Source organism: Dendropsophus ebraccatus, chromosome 4 (genome assembly GCF_027789765.1).
Source record: "Dendropsophus ebraccatus isolate aDenEbr1 chromosome 4, aDenEbr1.pat, whole genome shotgun sequence".
NCBI classification, from domain to species: domain Eukaryota; kingdom Metazoa; phylum Chordata; class Amphibia; order Anura; family Hylidae; genus Dendropsophus; species Dendropsophus ebraccatus.
Window position 1 is genome coordinate 38,917,760 of NC_091457.1, and position 16,862 is coordinate 38,934,621.

Genomic DNA, 16,862 nt, shown 5'->3' on the forward strand with positions numbered 1-16,862 from the left:
GGGTTAATAAACTTATGAAATGTTACTTTAAATACTTTGAGGGGTGCAGTTTTTACAGTGGAGGGATTTATGGGGTAACTACCATACAGGCCCCACAAATCCACTTCAGAACTGAACTGGTCCCTAATAAAATCAGAGCTGAAATTTTCATGAAAATTAGAAAAATCGCTGCAAAATTTCAAGGCCCTCTAACATCCTAACAAGTAAAAGGACGTTCATCAAATGACGTCACCATAAAGCAAACATGTTGTAGATGTTGCATTAATTAATTAGTTCATGTGGCATGACTATCTTTCTTAGGAAAAGAGAGTTTTGAATATAAAGAAATGTAAATTTTTCAAATTTTTGGGCAAATGTTGTGATTTTTACAAAAAACTACTGAGTGTATCAACCAAAGTATACCACAAACATAAAGAGGAATATATCACAAAAAAAACAATCTCAGAATAACGGCGATAGTAAAGCACTGCAGAGTTATAACTACATAAAGAGACACTGGTCAGATTTGAAAAATAGGCCCCGGGCATTAAGACAAAAACAGACTGAAGAGGCAAGGGGTTAAAAAAAGAGCTGACAATGTTCAATGTACCCAGAAAGCTCTCCTCTCCACTTTTACTGCAATTTATACCTGGTAGGTGTTTTTCTGAATGGCCATGTAATTTTGGAAAGTCTCTGTATTTACATTCTGTATAATAAATAGTTTATTTTATTTTTGAAATCAGAATTTCTAACAATTTACAATGACGATAGCAGATACCTAGGAAAAGCTGCTTGACTTTTTCGCAAGAACGGCCAGTAATGATTTAGTTAAGGAAATGAATATCTTTCCTAAATCCCTCCCAAATGGCTTAATATTAGAAAAATGTTTATCTCGATTGTAGAGATTTAATACTCTGTCTCCCTGGTGTGATGTCACTAAACACTGCCTAATCCTATAAAATTCATGGTGTGAATATCACTAATACGACTAAGCTTGCTTCACAACAGGATATGCAATGGAGTATAGGACTTCCAGCTTGTGGCTTGTGATTTGTCTGGCTTTGGGGTCCTCAAAAGCCATTGATGTGATACCAGGTAAGTATTTCCTTCAATAAGTTCCCCTTTTTGTATGTGTAGACAGAACTCTACTACATAGATATGTTATTGCTGTATTATTTTTGGTTAATTATCTTATGTGCCATTGTTACGACACTGTTTTATAATGTTTTTTTTTTGCTGCAGTATGTTTTGCAAGCCACTTTAAATATGTATCCAGGTAGTCATGTGGCCATGAAAGAGGTCTTTATAGACCATATATTTTAGTAGCTGGCCGTGTCTGCTGCTCTTAGCGGGTTCAGCTGTTGGTATACTGTAAGTTGTATTGGACTTTCTGGACCATCCACCAACAGATGATGTTAGTGAAGTTAAGGGCCGGGCATGATGGAAAATCACCACCCAACCTCTTGGTTATAAGAGAGCTAAGCTGCAGGCTGTGGCTTACCCCTTCCCTCCCCATAGATAACACAGAAATGTTTGGCCGTGCCTTTAAAGTGTAGAAACCTTCTGGAGCTTAAAGGGGTTATCCAGTGCTACAAAAACATGGCCACTTTCTTTCAGAGACAACACGACTCTTGTCTCCAGTTCAGGTGCGGTTTGCAATTAAGCTCCATTCACTTCAATGGAACTGAGCAGCAAAGCCCCGTCCAAGCTGGAGGCAAGAGTGGGGCTGTCTCTGGAAGAAAGTGGCCATGTTTTTGTAGCGTTGGATAACCCCTTTAATGCTTCATAGAGGACCCCGGTGAGTGTGGAGGCAAGTTTGAGAGGTCTGAGAGTAGTGAGGACTGCCCTGGAATGGACCACCAGCCTCTGGTCTGATATAGCACACCCAACACTTGCACATAACATATATAATAAAGGGTATTCTAAGGAAAACTTAATAGGTAATATTGCTCTCTCTGCTGTTAAACAGAAGAAAACATATACTTACTTTCCTTGCCACAAATCTTCTCTGGTGCCTTGGTGCTGCTGCCCATCACTTCTGGGGTATGGGTCAGCATGTCCTGCCTTAGCTACTGATTCTGAGGGTGCTAATTCCACATGCCAAGTCATGTTTATTCAGAATGGTGGTGAGTGGTGACGGCATGGGTGCAAGGAAGATAGGTATATGATGATTTTCTTCTATGATACAGCAGCCTGAGCACAATAACCCACAGTATTAAAAAGTTTGCCTCAGTAAACCCCTTTAAGGATCTGCACCCAGCAGCTGGGAATTGCAGTACCCAAGAATGTTTACCCCACAGCAGTTTACTGCTCTTCATTTGATTACTGGTGGCTGAAGAAGTTGGATGCAGCCCTAGGCAGCCTTTGGCCACAGGTAATCAAATGCAGAGCATGCTTGAGGTTCGCTCATCTGCACACATTACCATTAAGGGCATATCAACTTACATACATAAGGAGTGCCCTAGGGGACCACTACCACCCGAATGCAACCCATTTAATCACTGTGCCAGCCTAAGGTGTGTGGGAGGTCTGGGGGAAGAACTACAGCCACCATAACAACAGTAAACCCGATGTGATATGATGTGATGTGCCCAGAAATGAAATCTAAGGACTAAAACCCTTATTCATCCACTTATACATCCCATTTGGTCTTCATCACTCTTCCTGGGTTGTTCACCTCTGGGCTGTTGCAATTCTTGGTGCACATATTGACTTTTTGACTTCAGCTTCAGACTCAACCAGCTTTTGTTGGCAGTAGACCTTGCTAATCAGTTTGTCTCAGGTCCTTTAAATTATTGGATGTCAGATTAAAGGAACACTGCATAGATATAGCATTTTATCTCATTGTGCCACTATAATTGTTTTAAAGGGAATCTGTCACTCAGCATTCCGACGCTGAGCCTGACCGACCCCTCCCGATGCAGCCCCGGATACTTACCCTTTGCTGCAAGTCCCGCTCCCCGAGCCGGTCCCCGGACGGAGATATCGGCGCCGGAAGGTGAGCGTGCGCTGTATGCAAATTACATGAGATGGAGCGCACGCGCACGGCTGCCGATGGCAATATCTCCGTCCCGGGACCGGCTCCAGGGGCTGGACTTGCAGCAAAGGGTAAGTATCTGGGGGTTGGGCTGGCTCAGCATTGGAATGCCGGGTGACAGGTTCCCTTTAAGTAAACACACAAAAACACAGAAAAATGCAACAGCTCATCGCAACAACAAGATACAGACCCACCACAGACATGAAAATAGTTAAAAGCAGCCCCCCCCCCCCAACTGCCCAAAAAAATTCCCACAAAAATAATGAGTCTCTTGGTTACTATTTGCAAACAGCGTAAACTGCCTCACCACGATAAGGAGGACTCATATCGAGGCAGACCCTACACTGTAATGGCCTCTCCATGGCGTGTAGTACACCTATGCTCTGGGCATGCAAGATCCATCTAATACCTGCAAAAATAATTGCACCACCTGGGTGAGACAGGTGGAGTGCACGACCAAATAGAGGCAGCCACTCCCCCAACTGGAACACAGAAAAAAAGAAAGAATTGGTCAGCTCTCCACCTTATCATGGTGAGGCAGTTTATACTGTTTGCAAATAGTAACCAAGAGACTCATTATTTTTGTGGGAATTATTTTTGGCAGTTGGGGGGGGGGGGGCTGCTTTTAACTATTTTCATGTCTGTGGTGGGTCTGTATCTTGCTGTTGCGGTGAGCTGTTGCATTTTTCTGTATTTTTGTGTGTTTGCAATTTCAGCCATGGTAACGTGCTCCTGCCTAGTGTGAACGGTGTTCAAGGAGAGCTGACCAATTTTTTTCTTTTTTTCTGTGTCCCTTTAAGTAAACCTGGACTGTCTAAATCTATTGACATTTCTAACAAGTTGTGACTACCAACAGGTCGAATCCGTAATCATGGCCACTATGTGTGCAGTACCTGGGGGAACTATCATTTTAAGACCTTTGATGGCGGTTTTTACCAGTTTCCTGGCAACTGCAGCTACAACTTGGCCTCCCATTGCCGAGACTCCTATCAAGAATTCTCAGTCCATGTTCACCGATCATTGGTCAATGGTCATCCTCTTATAGATAAGATCACTGTCACCATCAAAGATGTCATTGTTCAGATGAAAAGCAACTTAGTAATGCTGAATGAGAACATGTGAGTAGAAGCTTAATGTAATCTCATATACCTTTCATTTGCCAGGCTGTCATATCTTCTATTGTGTATTTCTAATTATTCCATTTTGGGAGATAAGAGTTAAAAAAAAATTTATCATGCACTTACAATTTTATTTTAAATTGAGCTAAATTGAATAAGGCTATGCTCACACTGCGTTTTCGCAATCCGTTTTTTGAAAAAAATGGATGCATTTGTGTGCATCCGTTTTGATCGGTTTATACCCTTGACTTCCATTGTAAAAAAAAAAAACGGATGAAAAAAATGGATTGCAAAAATGCCTAATAGTGCCAAATATTCATAGGTGTCACACAGTCTATGTTGGTACTCTATCATGTCTATCATGGAGACCTTTTGATACTTGTTATAGGTTTTATTTAGCAAAAGTGTTTCCTTCTGTACTGAAAAAGCAGTTTTCCTAGCTCCCCCCTGATTTCAGAAGAAGCAAGATTTCTGTGTCCATTATGCTCTATGGAGAGGAGAGGGTCTGAGAGGAGTGAGTGAGCATGGCGCAGCACTGCACAGCACAACACCCTGCAATCTATACCGCTGTATGGTCAATGCTGAGGGAGAGTATTGCTCTTTGAATAGTGGATGTTATGTAGTGATGGTATGGGGGAGTATAAGTCACTATGTGGTGAAGATCTGGTGGTAATATTTGTTTCCTATATAATGGTAATAGGTGATGCGGCTATGGGGGCATGGCACATTGCCGTGACTGTCCCCCTTTACTCCCAGAAAGGAATGCATACACCATCATTCTCTACAGAACAGTCATGACAATTTGCTTTTGTCTCAGAACACAGTTATGATCTACATTCCTACAAGCACTGACATATTGGATTTCATGATCTCTTCATTTCTCCGTAAAGCTGCCTGATATTGGGGCAGCATTACATCGCTATTTGGCAAAGAGAGATTTAATCGGTTTTGTAGTCTTAAAATAACTATTGTTGTTTAAGGCAACCTGAGATGTTGCTGGAAATCACCCATGCTTAATTTCTTCCCCGAATCCACTGGATTATTTTTTTACCAGTTTTACATAGCAGCCCTATATTACTCATGGTGATGATGGTGATTATGATGTGATTTTAGTACATCTTGTACTCATGTATTCAGGGAAAATCCATCCTCTGATTTTTTTTTTTTATCTATAAATCTTAACTGGTAAATTGTCTTTTCTAGGAACTATCTTTTTGTACGTTGTGGATAATAAGTTACAGTAATTTGAGAAAGCAATAACCTGTCACCCTCAAGTGTAAAGAGTCTATAAGACTAACATACTAAAGCATGCAACTGACTAAATGACTAAGGACAGAGAATGATAAAATAAGATTGAAATAATCCAACATAAAGTTGCTCTGGCAGATGATCTACGCTGCTCTGTCTAAAAAGTTTAGGATAAAGAAGAAGACGCTAAGCTATTAAAGGGGTTAAATAGTCTACATTTACATAATTTTCTTAATTTTATTCTGGAGACCTTTATGTAAGAGTTTAATCTAAAGAAGGATTTTTACAGGACAGCTCTTATACAAATTTTATTTTAATTCTTGGGTAGATATGTTTATACTAGGCAGATTTAGTATGCCTTCCAGGTTGCAATCATCATTTGCAGGCAGAACCATACCTGTATGTGATGTAGCAGCATCATGCAGCTACTGGACATCATGCAGCCTTTGCACAACAGATGCAGATGTGGTTTACCCAAACACGATGATTATAATTTGGGTACCTACCTCCTCTTGTCTTGGAAGGTATAATTCTGCGAAGAAGTGGAGTGCTGGCCAGGGGCGTAGCTAAAGGCTTGTGAGCCCTGGTACAAAATGTTGTACCCCCTCATCAAATGCAGTCAGAGTAAAGAGGCAGTGTAGTGTGCCACTGTCAGCCCCTTCATGTACACGGTGCCCCTTTCTGCCCCTTCATGTAGTGTGCAGGCCTGTAATCATTGTTATAAGAGAAACACATCGCTGATCTCAGGGAGACCAGCCAAAACGACAACACTGCCGGCTGCTGATGAAAGCGCTCAGTGCAGTGAAGTCCTAGGTGCATTGCCCCCTGGGAAACATGAATATGCAAAAGAAGAGCCCGTGGAGTCTCTTCAAAGAGTCTTAACACAGGACTAGCCAGATATCCCTCTGGGAAGGGCCCAGCCAAGGGGTAGCTCCTGTAAGGATACCACCAAAACCATGATATTAAGTGGCCCTATAAGTCAATGTAATGACAAAGGAAAAACCAAGTCCAGGTTTCATCCACATACAGCTGTTTCGGGGTGTTGCCCCTCATCAGTGTAGAGCAGGATTCTGGCTAGGTGGGAGCAATGCCTAGTAGAGCCATGAGAGAAACAGATCGCTGATCTCAGGGAGACCAGCCAAAAATGAGAACACTGCTGGCTGCTAATGAAAGCGCTCAGTGCAGTGAAGTTATAGGTGCATTGCCCCCCCGGGAAACATAAATATGCAAAAGAAGAGCCCGTGGAGCCTTATCAAAGAGTCTCAACACAGGACTAGCCAGATATCCCTCCGGGAAGGACCCAGCCAATGTAATCATTGTTTTCCAACCTGTGGCTCTCCTGCTGTTGCAAAAGTACAACTCGCATTAGGAACAGTCACTAGGACATGTAAGCAGGACAGGACATGAAACCTGCTGAGTCACAGGTTTGGAAGTACAGCCCATGTTACTCTGCTCACCTCTCGTGGTTCGTGCTCACCTCTCGTGGTTCGTGCTTTCTCTGTGCTCTGGCCTCCTCTGGCCATGTCTGGCTGTTGTGTAATGGGGCCGGAGCTATTTGCACAGCTGGCATTACACAGAGCAGAAGTGCCGGAATCAGGACATGGAACACACGGCTTCTGCCAGTACTATATTCAGTTGTATCAGTGATTGCTGATACAGTTGCATAGGAAGAGAAAGCAGTTCTCCCAAACTGGCTGTCGTCACAGCTAATTTGGGAGAACTGCAGAGTGACAGGAAGTGGTGAGGAAGCCCAACAGGCCCCCGAGCACATGGGCCTGGTGGTGATCGCTGCAACTCCTCAAGCTACGCCACTGGCGTAAACCTACTGGTGGTAAAACCTTTTCTGGTCTCTGGACAACCCCTTCAAAGTCAATGCCCGTTAACTTCCATTGTGCAGTGGATAACCCCGCTCCATTTTTTGTAATTCTTTTGCTCTAACAAATGGAAATTTTAATAGGGTTTCAAACTAATATGTGAATAATTACAATGCTTAGTACTGTATCAAGGAAAAAAGTATCTGTGTGAACAGCGTCCACTATCACATGTATATCTCTCTCACTGGTATATATGTGAAACAATGTGCTCCCAGTAATTCAGGCTGCCACTTGCCTGTTGGTGTACGTCTATGTCAATGTTTTCTGGTGCACGGTACTCAATAATTGTCTGTCTTATAACTTCTGATATATCCAGTAAAGAAAAGCATTTCACTCACATTTTGTCGTTCTGTTTTCTATTTATTCTTGGATATTTTCAGTTGCTTTATTTCGCAGTGGTAGCGTGGGCTCTCTCAGGTGTGCATAAACCGGAGTGGGCGTTTCTTGCAGCTGTGACGCAACGTTTCGGGGTCGCCCCGTTACGCATGAGTAAGGGGGCGACCCCGAAACGTTGCGTCACAGCTGCAAGGAACGCCCACTCCGGTTTATGCACACCTGAGAGACCCCACGCTACCACTGCGAAATAAAGCAACTGAAAATATCCAAGAATAAATAGAAAACAGAACGACAAAATGTGAGTGAAATGCTTTTCTTTATTGGATATATCAGAAGTTATAAGACAGACAATTATTGAGTACTGTGCACCAGAAAACATTGACATAGAATGCTTAGTACTGCTCTACACTGTTTTCCATGCTGCTATTGCCTCTGAGGGTGGAAATGGATCCCCTCTTCTGTCTGCGGAATCGCAACTGTAAATTCAAGATGACAAAAGCTTATCCTGAAATGTTACCTGAAATGTTAAATATTGTACATTTTAAAGAAGCGCATATGCTTTCTCTATTACCCCTGCCAACATTTATACAGCTTATTGAATGATAAAAATCAATAGAAATATACTGTATGTTCTTGAATTCCTGGCTGAACCATGTTAAAACTACTGAAGACAAGTAGAGGTACAACGGCAACTCACCAAATTGGAGTGAAAAATCAGATGCTTTATTTCAGGGACAGAGCAGTGTACAAACAAGCGGTGCGTTCCACAGATAAGAGCAACGCTTGTTTGTACACTGCTCTGTCCCTGAAATAAAGCATCTGATTTTTCACTCCAATTTGGTGAGTTGCCGTTGTACCTCTACTTGTCTTCAGTTGTTTGGTGGACTCTGGCCTTTTACAACCGGCACCACCGGAGCGGCTATGTGGTATATGGATCGCTGGACTGTTGGAGTATATTGAGTGTCGTAGTGCCTGCCTTTCTCCCTCTACCTGTGTATTTGACCATGTTAAAACTAAATTGCAAATACAGATAAGTGTCAGATATTTTACCATTGTTTTTCATGCCATTGAATATCATTGATAGGCAGTCTAGAGATCAGCAAGGCCAGAATACCACATAACAGTGACATCTACATGTCCCGTAAGCCATGGTTCTCTAAAACACTATAAAGACTATAAACCATGATAATATATACATTATCTTGAGATGGATTCCTGTTTTAAAAGACTAAATTCCAGGGTTTTATTTTGGAGACCCTTCTGTAAGAGTTTAAGGATATTTACAGGACAGCTCATATATGAGTTATCCAGAATTCACTGGTCAATGATTCTTTTTCAGCATCAAGACGCCGTATTACAGTTTTGGAATTCTCATTTATAAAAACGATGCCTATGTTAAGATGTACACAAAGGCAGGCCTAACCCTCATGTGGAATAAAGAAGACGCTGTCATGGTGAGCCATTCTTGTGACGTATTGGGTTCAACTACTGGTGACTGTATACATAATGTGTCTCCACAATGTCCTAACTAGAGATGAGGTAATATATGACACACACAGTAATCTACTAATGTTTGAAAGAGAGCCCTATAAGACGGTGGAAGCTAAAATGCTGAACTAGAGAACCACAGGTCAGCCTCCAATATGGAAAATACAACTATGTAACTGGAAATTCTTGTTCCATAGAAAAAAGTGAATTTTCGCTCATCTCTGGCTCTTAGTTCTAGCTGGATCTACACAATAGTTTATGATTTCTGTGATGGTATCCCTTTATTTTATTGTTGGTTTACCCTTTTTCTTTTAACTCTTTTGCATATTTCAAACGAGCTGGAGTTTCTTATAGTTTCAATATAATTAAGCTTACATGTTAGATATGAAAGATCTTTTAAACATTTCACACTTTTGCTGTAACAGGAAGGTTTGGACTTTCTGAGCAGCTGCAGATGTCACAAATGCAAAATCTAGGTGCAATTTATAATTCTTATAAATTAAAGGAAAAGTCTGTCCATCTCTAAAAGCTGGCAGCCTGTAGGCAGAGGGGGGGGGGGGGGGGGAATTGAATACAAGTAGGAACTTAACTCTCCTCATCCCCACGGTGAGCAACTGGAGAAGCTGTGGTACCCCCGCCAGAGGTAATTTTCCCCCGAGTTGTGATGATGTCATGACTCGGGGGAAAATGCCTGTCCCGGGTTATGGACTGGTGCTCGGCCAATCAGTGACTGGAGCGGCGTCACTGGAGTGGCCAGTACATCAGACATGGACACCCTGGAGATCCTGGAGCCCGGAAGGGGTTCTGTGGCTGCTCCACCCGCTCACCACAGGCACGAGGAGAGGTAAGTTGTTGCTTGTAATGAATTTCCCTCCTCCCTTGAAGGCTGCCGGACTTCTCCTTTAAGACCACTTCCAGCAGCAGGGCTGGTGAGAAACAATGGCTACTTCTACCCCCATACAGCAGTGTTCACAAAAGCAGCTAGGGAAAAAAAACGTAAAACGTTTACATATAATGAGATAGATAAGCAGCTCTTTTGTAGAGGAGCATAGTTACACTAGTAATCCTGTGCCTTTTTGCTTCAGTTGGAGCTGGACCCAAGGTTTAACAATCACACGTGTGGCCTCTGTGGGGATTATAATGGTGATCCTATAAATAGTGAATTTTTCTTCGAGGGTAAGTGGTTTAGGAAAAATAACTTATCTGTAATTAACTGCAAATTGACTCACGAACTGTAAATGTAATAATGGGGAAACATAGTGATCTGAAGAGGTCACACAAGCAAATGATTTTCTGCAAGCGAGAAGGTACTCAATGATATGTAGAATTAAATATGTTCATGTTAGTAAGCATAGGGCTTCATGTTTTAATTCTAATAATATGGTCATTGTATTAATGGAATTATTAGTCGCTATAGGATGGTCAAAGTGGGCATAGTGAGAATAGGATATGTATACATAGAAATGTAGTGGAGGGGTGGGCAGGGGATGAGGGACTGAGACAATATCAGGGAACTGGCAGGCATTTTAGAGATGGCACCTGAACCTGGGGGCATTAGGCCATACAGGTGGTGGTGTCTCAAGAGTGATAACCTGCTCAGCCAATCACTGGGCACGGCATTGTCCCTTCTTAGTCAGTGATTGGTTAACTGGGCCTTCAGCTCCCGCTCAGCTAATCACTGACTGAGGGACAGCGTCGCAGCCAGCGATTGGCTGAGCGGGCTGTCAATCTTGTCTCGAGAGTGACAGTCTGCTCAGCCAATCACTGGCCATGGTGCTGTCCCTCAGTCAGTGATTGCCTGAGCAGGCCAGAGGAGGGGAGAGTGAACAGGCGAATAAACTTTTTATTGGGAAATTTTGTTACCAAATTTAGGATTTTTGGGGCTAAATTTGCTGCGGATCAAGCTTCGCTGGGTTCGCTTATCTCTTATCTTCTATCTTAATAGATAAAACTCTTAGCCCTATAAATTTTGGAAATCAGCAGAATGTAAATGACCCAAATGAAGTGTGTAAGGACACAGAGGAAACTGAAGCCATAAACCCAGCAAACTGTTCTAAATATGTAAGTATGTGAACAAAGTCATGCACAAGACTGCCCACATAGTGGTTGGGTAAAGAAGACTTAAGACTGCAAATGTGAATCTATCTGTAGATTAAAAGCTGCAGGAAAACTCTTTTTCTGTAATTTTACCTGGTTTCCAGGTCCAAACTGCTGATGACCTGCAGGAAAGGTCGCTGACTACCATTTAAAAGTATTCCATTATCTACAATAAACCACATTTCACAACCGCAACTAGACAACAGCCATGGGTGGTTTCTTGTAAAATGAGTGTGTCTCTCACTCACTGCCTCTGTCCATACGACCGACATCATCCACAGGTTCATGTTCCCCACCAGATTCTTAGACCCTTTCTCCCCATAGCCTTGAGTCTACCATATGCAGACTTCTCTGCCCACATGAGGTAGTCTTCTGCTATCAGCAAAATCATCCTGGAGGATGGAAACCCAAGGCTGATCTAGCAGAGGCCCTTAAAGGTTTGCCATTCCAGATTTTTTTTTTTTATAACAAAACTGAGTGTTTGGAAGCTGGTTTCCTCCACTACCCCCCTCTTAGTTTGGTCTGATTCACAGGTTCCCCATTTTACGTATAGCCAGAAAAATAAATAAATAAATAAAAAAAATAAATATATATATATATATATATATATATATATATATATATATATATATATATTACCTGTGAAAGAAATAACAGACTCAAGATAACTTGATTACACTCCTCTTCTCTAACCTCTCCAAGATGATGCTGATCCACCTTAGATTTCTTTCTGTTCGTCCTTCACTATATCATTGGTGGATGGTGGATATTACACTGATCACCAGTATACGTATACATTCATCTTTCGTATTTCTTTTCTGCTCCCATCTGTTTGTTGGTTATAAATTCTAATAAACACAAGAATGCAAAAAATACAAAATATATAACGAAAAATTTTATTTTTTTATATTATATTGTCAGCGCTCTGTATGTGAAGAACATCTGAACCATGCTGCCTTCTCTGACTGTATGAGATTTTTGAACCTGGAACCCTACATCAAGGCCTGTATGATTGACATGTGCTCTTGTGATCAATCTCAAGACTCCTTCTGCCTGTGTAGCACCATAACTGAGTATTCTAGGCAATGCTCTCATGCTGGAGGACGCCCAAGGAACTGGAGAAGTCCTATCTTCTGCCGTAAGTATATACTACATAAGAGGAAAACTGATAAAACTGAGATGAACCAACGACACTCGGCACACATCTAAATGATCATGAAAACAGACCATGCAGGTAAGAGTGCGGATGACTGCTGCCATTGCTGTCCACCAGTAATCCATTCCCAGTTTGTCCAACAGCCCCTGATGTCTCTATTCTACTACAATTCCTAATAATGTTATATCTCCTCCCTCCAAACCCAAGCATGTAAAGCTTCCATAACAGACCTGTGTATTTCCAGCTAAACAATGTCCTGGTAATATGGTGTATCAAGAAAGCGCCTCCCCTTGCAAGAACTCCTGTTCCCACCTAGAGATACACAGCCTGTGTGAGGAGCATTACATGGACGGCTGCTTCTGTCCTGAAGGTGAGTCATTTTGTGTGACTATAACTACCTAAATGCAGTTTCTGGAAATTATCTTATTCACCTAAAAATGTATACTATGCCCCCCCCCCCCTTGAAAAGACACCAGATTTACTTGCAAGTCTGAACGGGAGATGGAAGACTAGAAAAATAAAAACTGACAAAAAGTAGTTTCCTTCCCCCTGCTCCATGGTGCTGCCCCCCCTACAAGGTGCTTCCCTAGGCACCGGACAGGGGTGCCTAGTAGTAAACATGGCCATTACTATGTATAGTAATTTTCGATTAGGGCTTCCTATCCTACCTAATCAGATTGCACTTTTCCATCCAGCTGGCTTCTTTAAACAGACAAAGCTATGAAGCGGATATCATATCAGTCTTTGGGCAACAAACGCCAATGTATGGTGTCCATGCACAGCCAATTCTAGCCCCCACACACACACACAATAGAAAACCAGTACCAGCAAAGTGGACTAAATATCTCTATATAATAGTACATATACCAGGGGTTGTAGTAAGAGTCACAAATATATCCCTTCCAAAAAATGTCTGGGGACACATAGAATGTTTGTGTTGGGGGGGGGGGCCTTCCCTGAACTGATGGTGCAGACTGACTATCTGGAATGGTTAGCTGAGCCAAGCTCGGAGGAGGCAGCCTTAGTGGCACCTTACCCCATCAGCCTGTGATTGCTCTCAGTGCCTCTCACAAGAAGCTTAGGGCGCACACCCTGCTGGAGGTGAGGAGGAGCCTACAGTGTCCAAGAGCATCTGTAAGATATGTGACGTCACCACTCATGCCTTGTGAGTGACATCACATCACTGTTACAAGTGAAAATACATTAAAGTGTCACTGTCGTTATAACTTTCAAAATCTAAATCAACAGTAGATGTGATGTAAAGCAATATTCATTCATTTTTTTTTTTGTTGTTATCATGATGTAAAACAAAGCTGAACTTACCAGAAATCCAGGTCCAGTCTCCTGAAGGCAGATTTCCTGACTTGTACTTGTGAAAAAACAGACTTAACACAGGAATTCCGGCCAGTACAGAGAGTCACGGCTCTATGCGTCCATCAGTCACATGACTGCCTCCTCTGTGAGCGCTCAGATGGCCTGGGAAACATGGGACTTCCAGTTTTTTTCCTGTTTTTAAGAAAAAAAAGAGTCAGAAAACAGGAAGTGCCGTGTTTCCATGATAACTAAAAAAAATAATAATGAATTTAAATAGCAAATTTTGAAACTTATAACGACAGTGACACTTTGAAGTCTCTCAGAAAGTAAGATTCCTTGAATAAGATTGCTTTCCTTTAAATCGCCTTAGGTACTGTGCACGATGACCACTCTGATAGGGGCTGCGTACCAGTTGCCGACTGTCACTGCAAACACCAAGGAAAACTCTATGCTCCTGGGGAATCCATTGAAAATGATTGTGATAGATGGTAAGATATAAATACAGTACATTCATTTTATAATTGACATTGTTATTATATTGTTATAATAAGAGTTTAGATAAGAAAGAAAATAGAACATGAGCTGATCGGCTATGGTGCAGGGAGTCTTTTGTAGGACACCTGCAAGTCTCTGTAGGACAGTGTAATACAAGCATGGTCTTGGTTTGGATAACTAGGCCTACACAGGCACACAGCAAGGTGGTGTACATTGTCCTGTATAATGGGTTCCTCTGGTTATGTGCAGTAATTCCAGCTCAGACACAGTATAATGACATTTGTTAGAATGGAAATGGAATCAAATTCTTATTTACATCCAGAGACTGAAAACCGTTCCCGATCATGACCAATTGACACAGGTATATGGCTTATTAAATGTAAGGGTATGCCCATACGTGGTGGATATCTGTGCTGTGGATATTGCTGCAAAAGCTCTGTGAATTGGAAGCAAATCCACATTATACATGCAGATTTTGCTGCAGGTTCACCTTGGATTTCAAATCCGTGATGAAAAATAAAATCTAATGAAAAATCTGTAAGGAAAATTGACATTTTGTGGATTTTAAAGGATTTTAAAGGATCATGCATTGCCACATACTTTCCACAATTCGGCAACCGGATTCTCCAGTGTAGGCTACATCTCTCCAGGATGAACTGTGGAGAGCAAATGGCTACGACTAGTGTTGAGAGAGCATGCTTGGTCACGCATACTGTGCAATCGAGCATTGGAGTCCTCGACCGATCACCTTGTGGTGCACGGGGTGCTATTTAAATATTGCGCCACTGTACTGATACAGTGTGTCTAGGTAAGAAAGTATACCACATTACAAAGTTATTACATTATATTACAAAGTTACATAACTCCTTATTATGCTATGCTTAATCACATAGAATTGAGCCCAACTATCACCCAGCTTTTCCGTGCAATATCCAGTGGTCTTTGGTTGACATACTGGAGAATCACTTTTGTATATTTAATAATTTTAAACATTTTTATTGCAGTCGCTGTGTTGCTGGAAGATGGAATTGCAAAGACCTTCCCTGCCCTAAAGTTTGCTCCATTGAAGGGGGAGCGCATATTACCACTTTTGATGGGAAGTCGTATACTTTTCATGGGAACTGTTACTATCAGCTGTTAGAGGCAAGGTGTAGTCTAGTCATTTCATAGCACTGTTCAGAGTTGTTGTGCTTTTGATGTGTTGTGCTTTGTGTGTCGTTGTCGTTGTTGTGCTTTGTGTGTCGTTGTCATTGTTGTGCTTTGTGTGTCTAATGACAAGGTTATATTGTATACATTATTAGCCAGTTCAATATGGACCCTAACTCAATGGTAAAATAGGTCTGATGCAGAACAGAATACCACTTGTATACTGTATACCCACAGGACAAGGGGTTACATAATAATCAGCCATATCCATTAGAGGAGCACCTTCTCTTTGTTAGGCCCTCCTGACATGCTGACATTTATTTGCACAAAATCCCAGCATACATGTATATGATGGCAACTCCAGTTGTTCCCTGCAAGGAAATAAGTCACAATATGTTGCATTTATGGATAGCTCTTCTAAACAATTTTGGAATTTTGTGCTGATCAAATTGTAGTGGGAATAACGTTGGCCAATTGTTCTATAGTTTGCACACAATCTAGGGTATACAACATGTACATTGTAAAAAGAAACAGTTTTACATTTTGCTTTGTCATAATTCTATCATTGCGCTTTAACACTATATGGCCGAAAGTATGTGGTTACATGACCATCACACAAATATGGGCTTGATAGACCTCCAGAAGACATAATGCTAGATAAGTGGACATGGCTCACAATCTCTGTTCTAGTTCAGGTGTTTGATGCGGTTGAGGTCACGGCTTTGTGGGGCTGATCAAGATCTTCCATGCCAAATGCACCCCTGGCATACGCCATAGAAAAGTAGCAGATTTGCTCCTTTTCTGTGGCATACGCTAGCCGAATTCCTCGCTGAAATGATGGGTGGGTTGGGGCTGGGGTGCACCAAAGCGGGGAGGAGGCATGCCCCCCCTACACCTTATTTATCATGATTTACACCTGCTCGCAAGCATTATCGTGGCACAAATTTGTTGCACAATGCCTGCACCAGGTGCAGGGCCAGATGGCTTTACTAAGAGGTGTGTGCCCAGGAAACTGGGGCAGATCTTTATTAAGACTGGCATACTTGTACGCCATTCTGGATAAATGTCAAGTATGCTGTTACCGTTCCCTGGAAATAAAATGCCTAGAACAAACCCTATGAAACTCACCAACCACCAGAACTCCCCTGCTCCATTCTATTGTCTATTCATAACGCACAATCCTTTAGGGATTATAATCCATATTAGCTGTCAGATTCTAACTGTGTGACATTAAGGTGTTGAAAAAGAAAGGATATTAGGAATTCATATAAATCTTCACTATACGATGAATAAATAATCTCAAACTGCTAAAACCATAATATCCCTTTAAGCATAAGAATAAACTTTTTAAGCTTTACTGTCACTTTCAAAAAATGTTCACAGCCCTAAAAAGTTTTGATTGATCTAGTTGCAGTGCTGGGACCCCCACTCATTGCTAGATATAGTGGGGAGAAGAATGTGGCTTGGAGCTTACCTCCTCGGCTTGCTGCTGGATCCAAGCTGCTGCAGGAGATACAGTAGGTCTCCATTAGAGATGAGCGAACTGGGTTTGGGTCCATCCGAACCCGAACATT

General features: G+C 41.9%; 1 protein-coding gene across 1 annotated transcript in view; it reads left to right on the forward strand.

Moving 5' to 3' along the window:
• The first annotated feature begins 995 nt into the window (after window positions 1–995).
• Window positions 996–16,862, forward strand: part of LOC138789256 (mucin-2-like) — a 70,062-nt gene continuing 54,195 nt past the window's right edge. Inside the window, exons 1-9 of the mRNA XM_069967856.1 lie at window positions 996–1,074; window positions 3,873–4,134; window positions 8,932–9,046; window positions 10,166–10,256; window positions 11,026–11,141; window positions 12,099–12,315; window positions 12,578–12,703; window positions 14,018–14,135; window positions 15,147–15,300. Coding sequence (XP_069823957.1) covers window positions 996–1,074; window positions 3,873–4,134; window positions 8,932–9,046; window positions 10,166–10,256; window positions 11,026–11,141; window positions 12,099–12,315; window positions 12,578–12,703; window positions 14,018–14,135; window positions 15,147–15,300 — 1,278 coding nt within the window. The remainder of the gene's footprint in view (window positions 1,075–3,872; window positions 4,135–8,931; window positions 9,047–10,165; window positions 10,257–11,025; window positions 11,142–12,098; window positions 12,316–12,577; window positions 12,704–14,017; window positions 14,136–15,146; window positions 15,301–16,862) is intronic.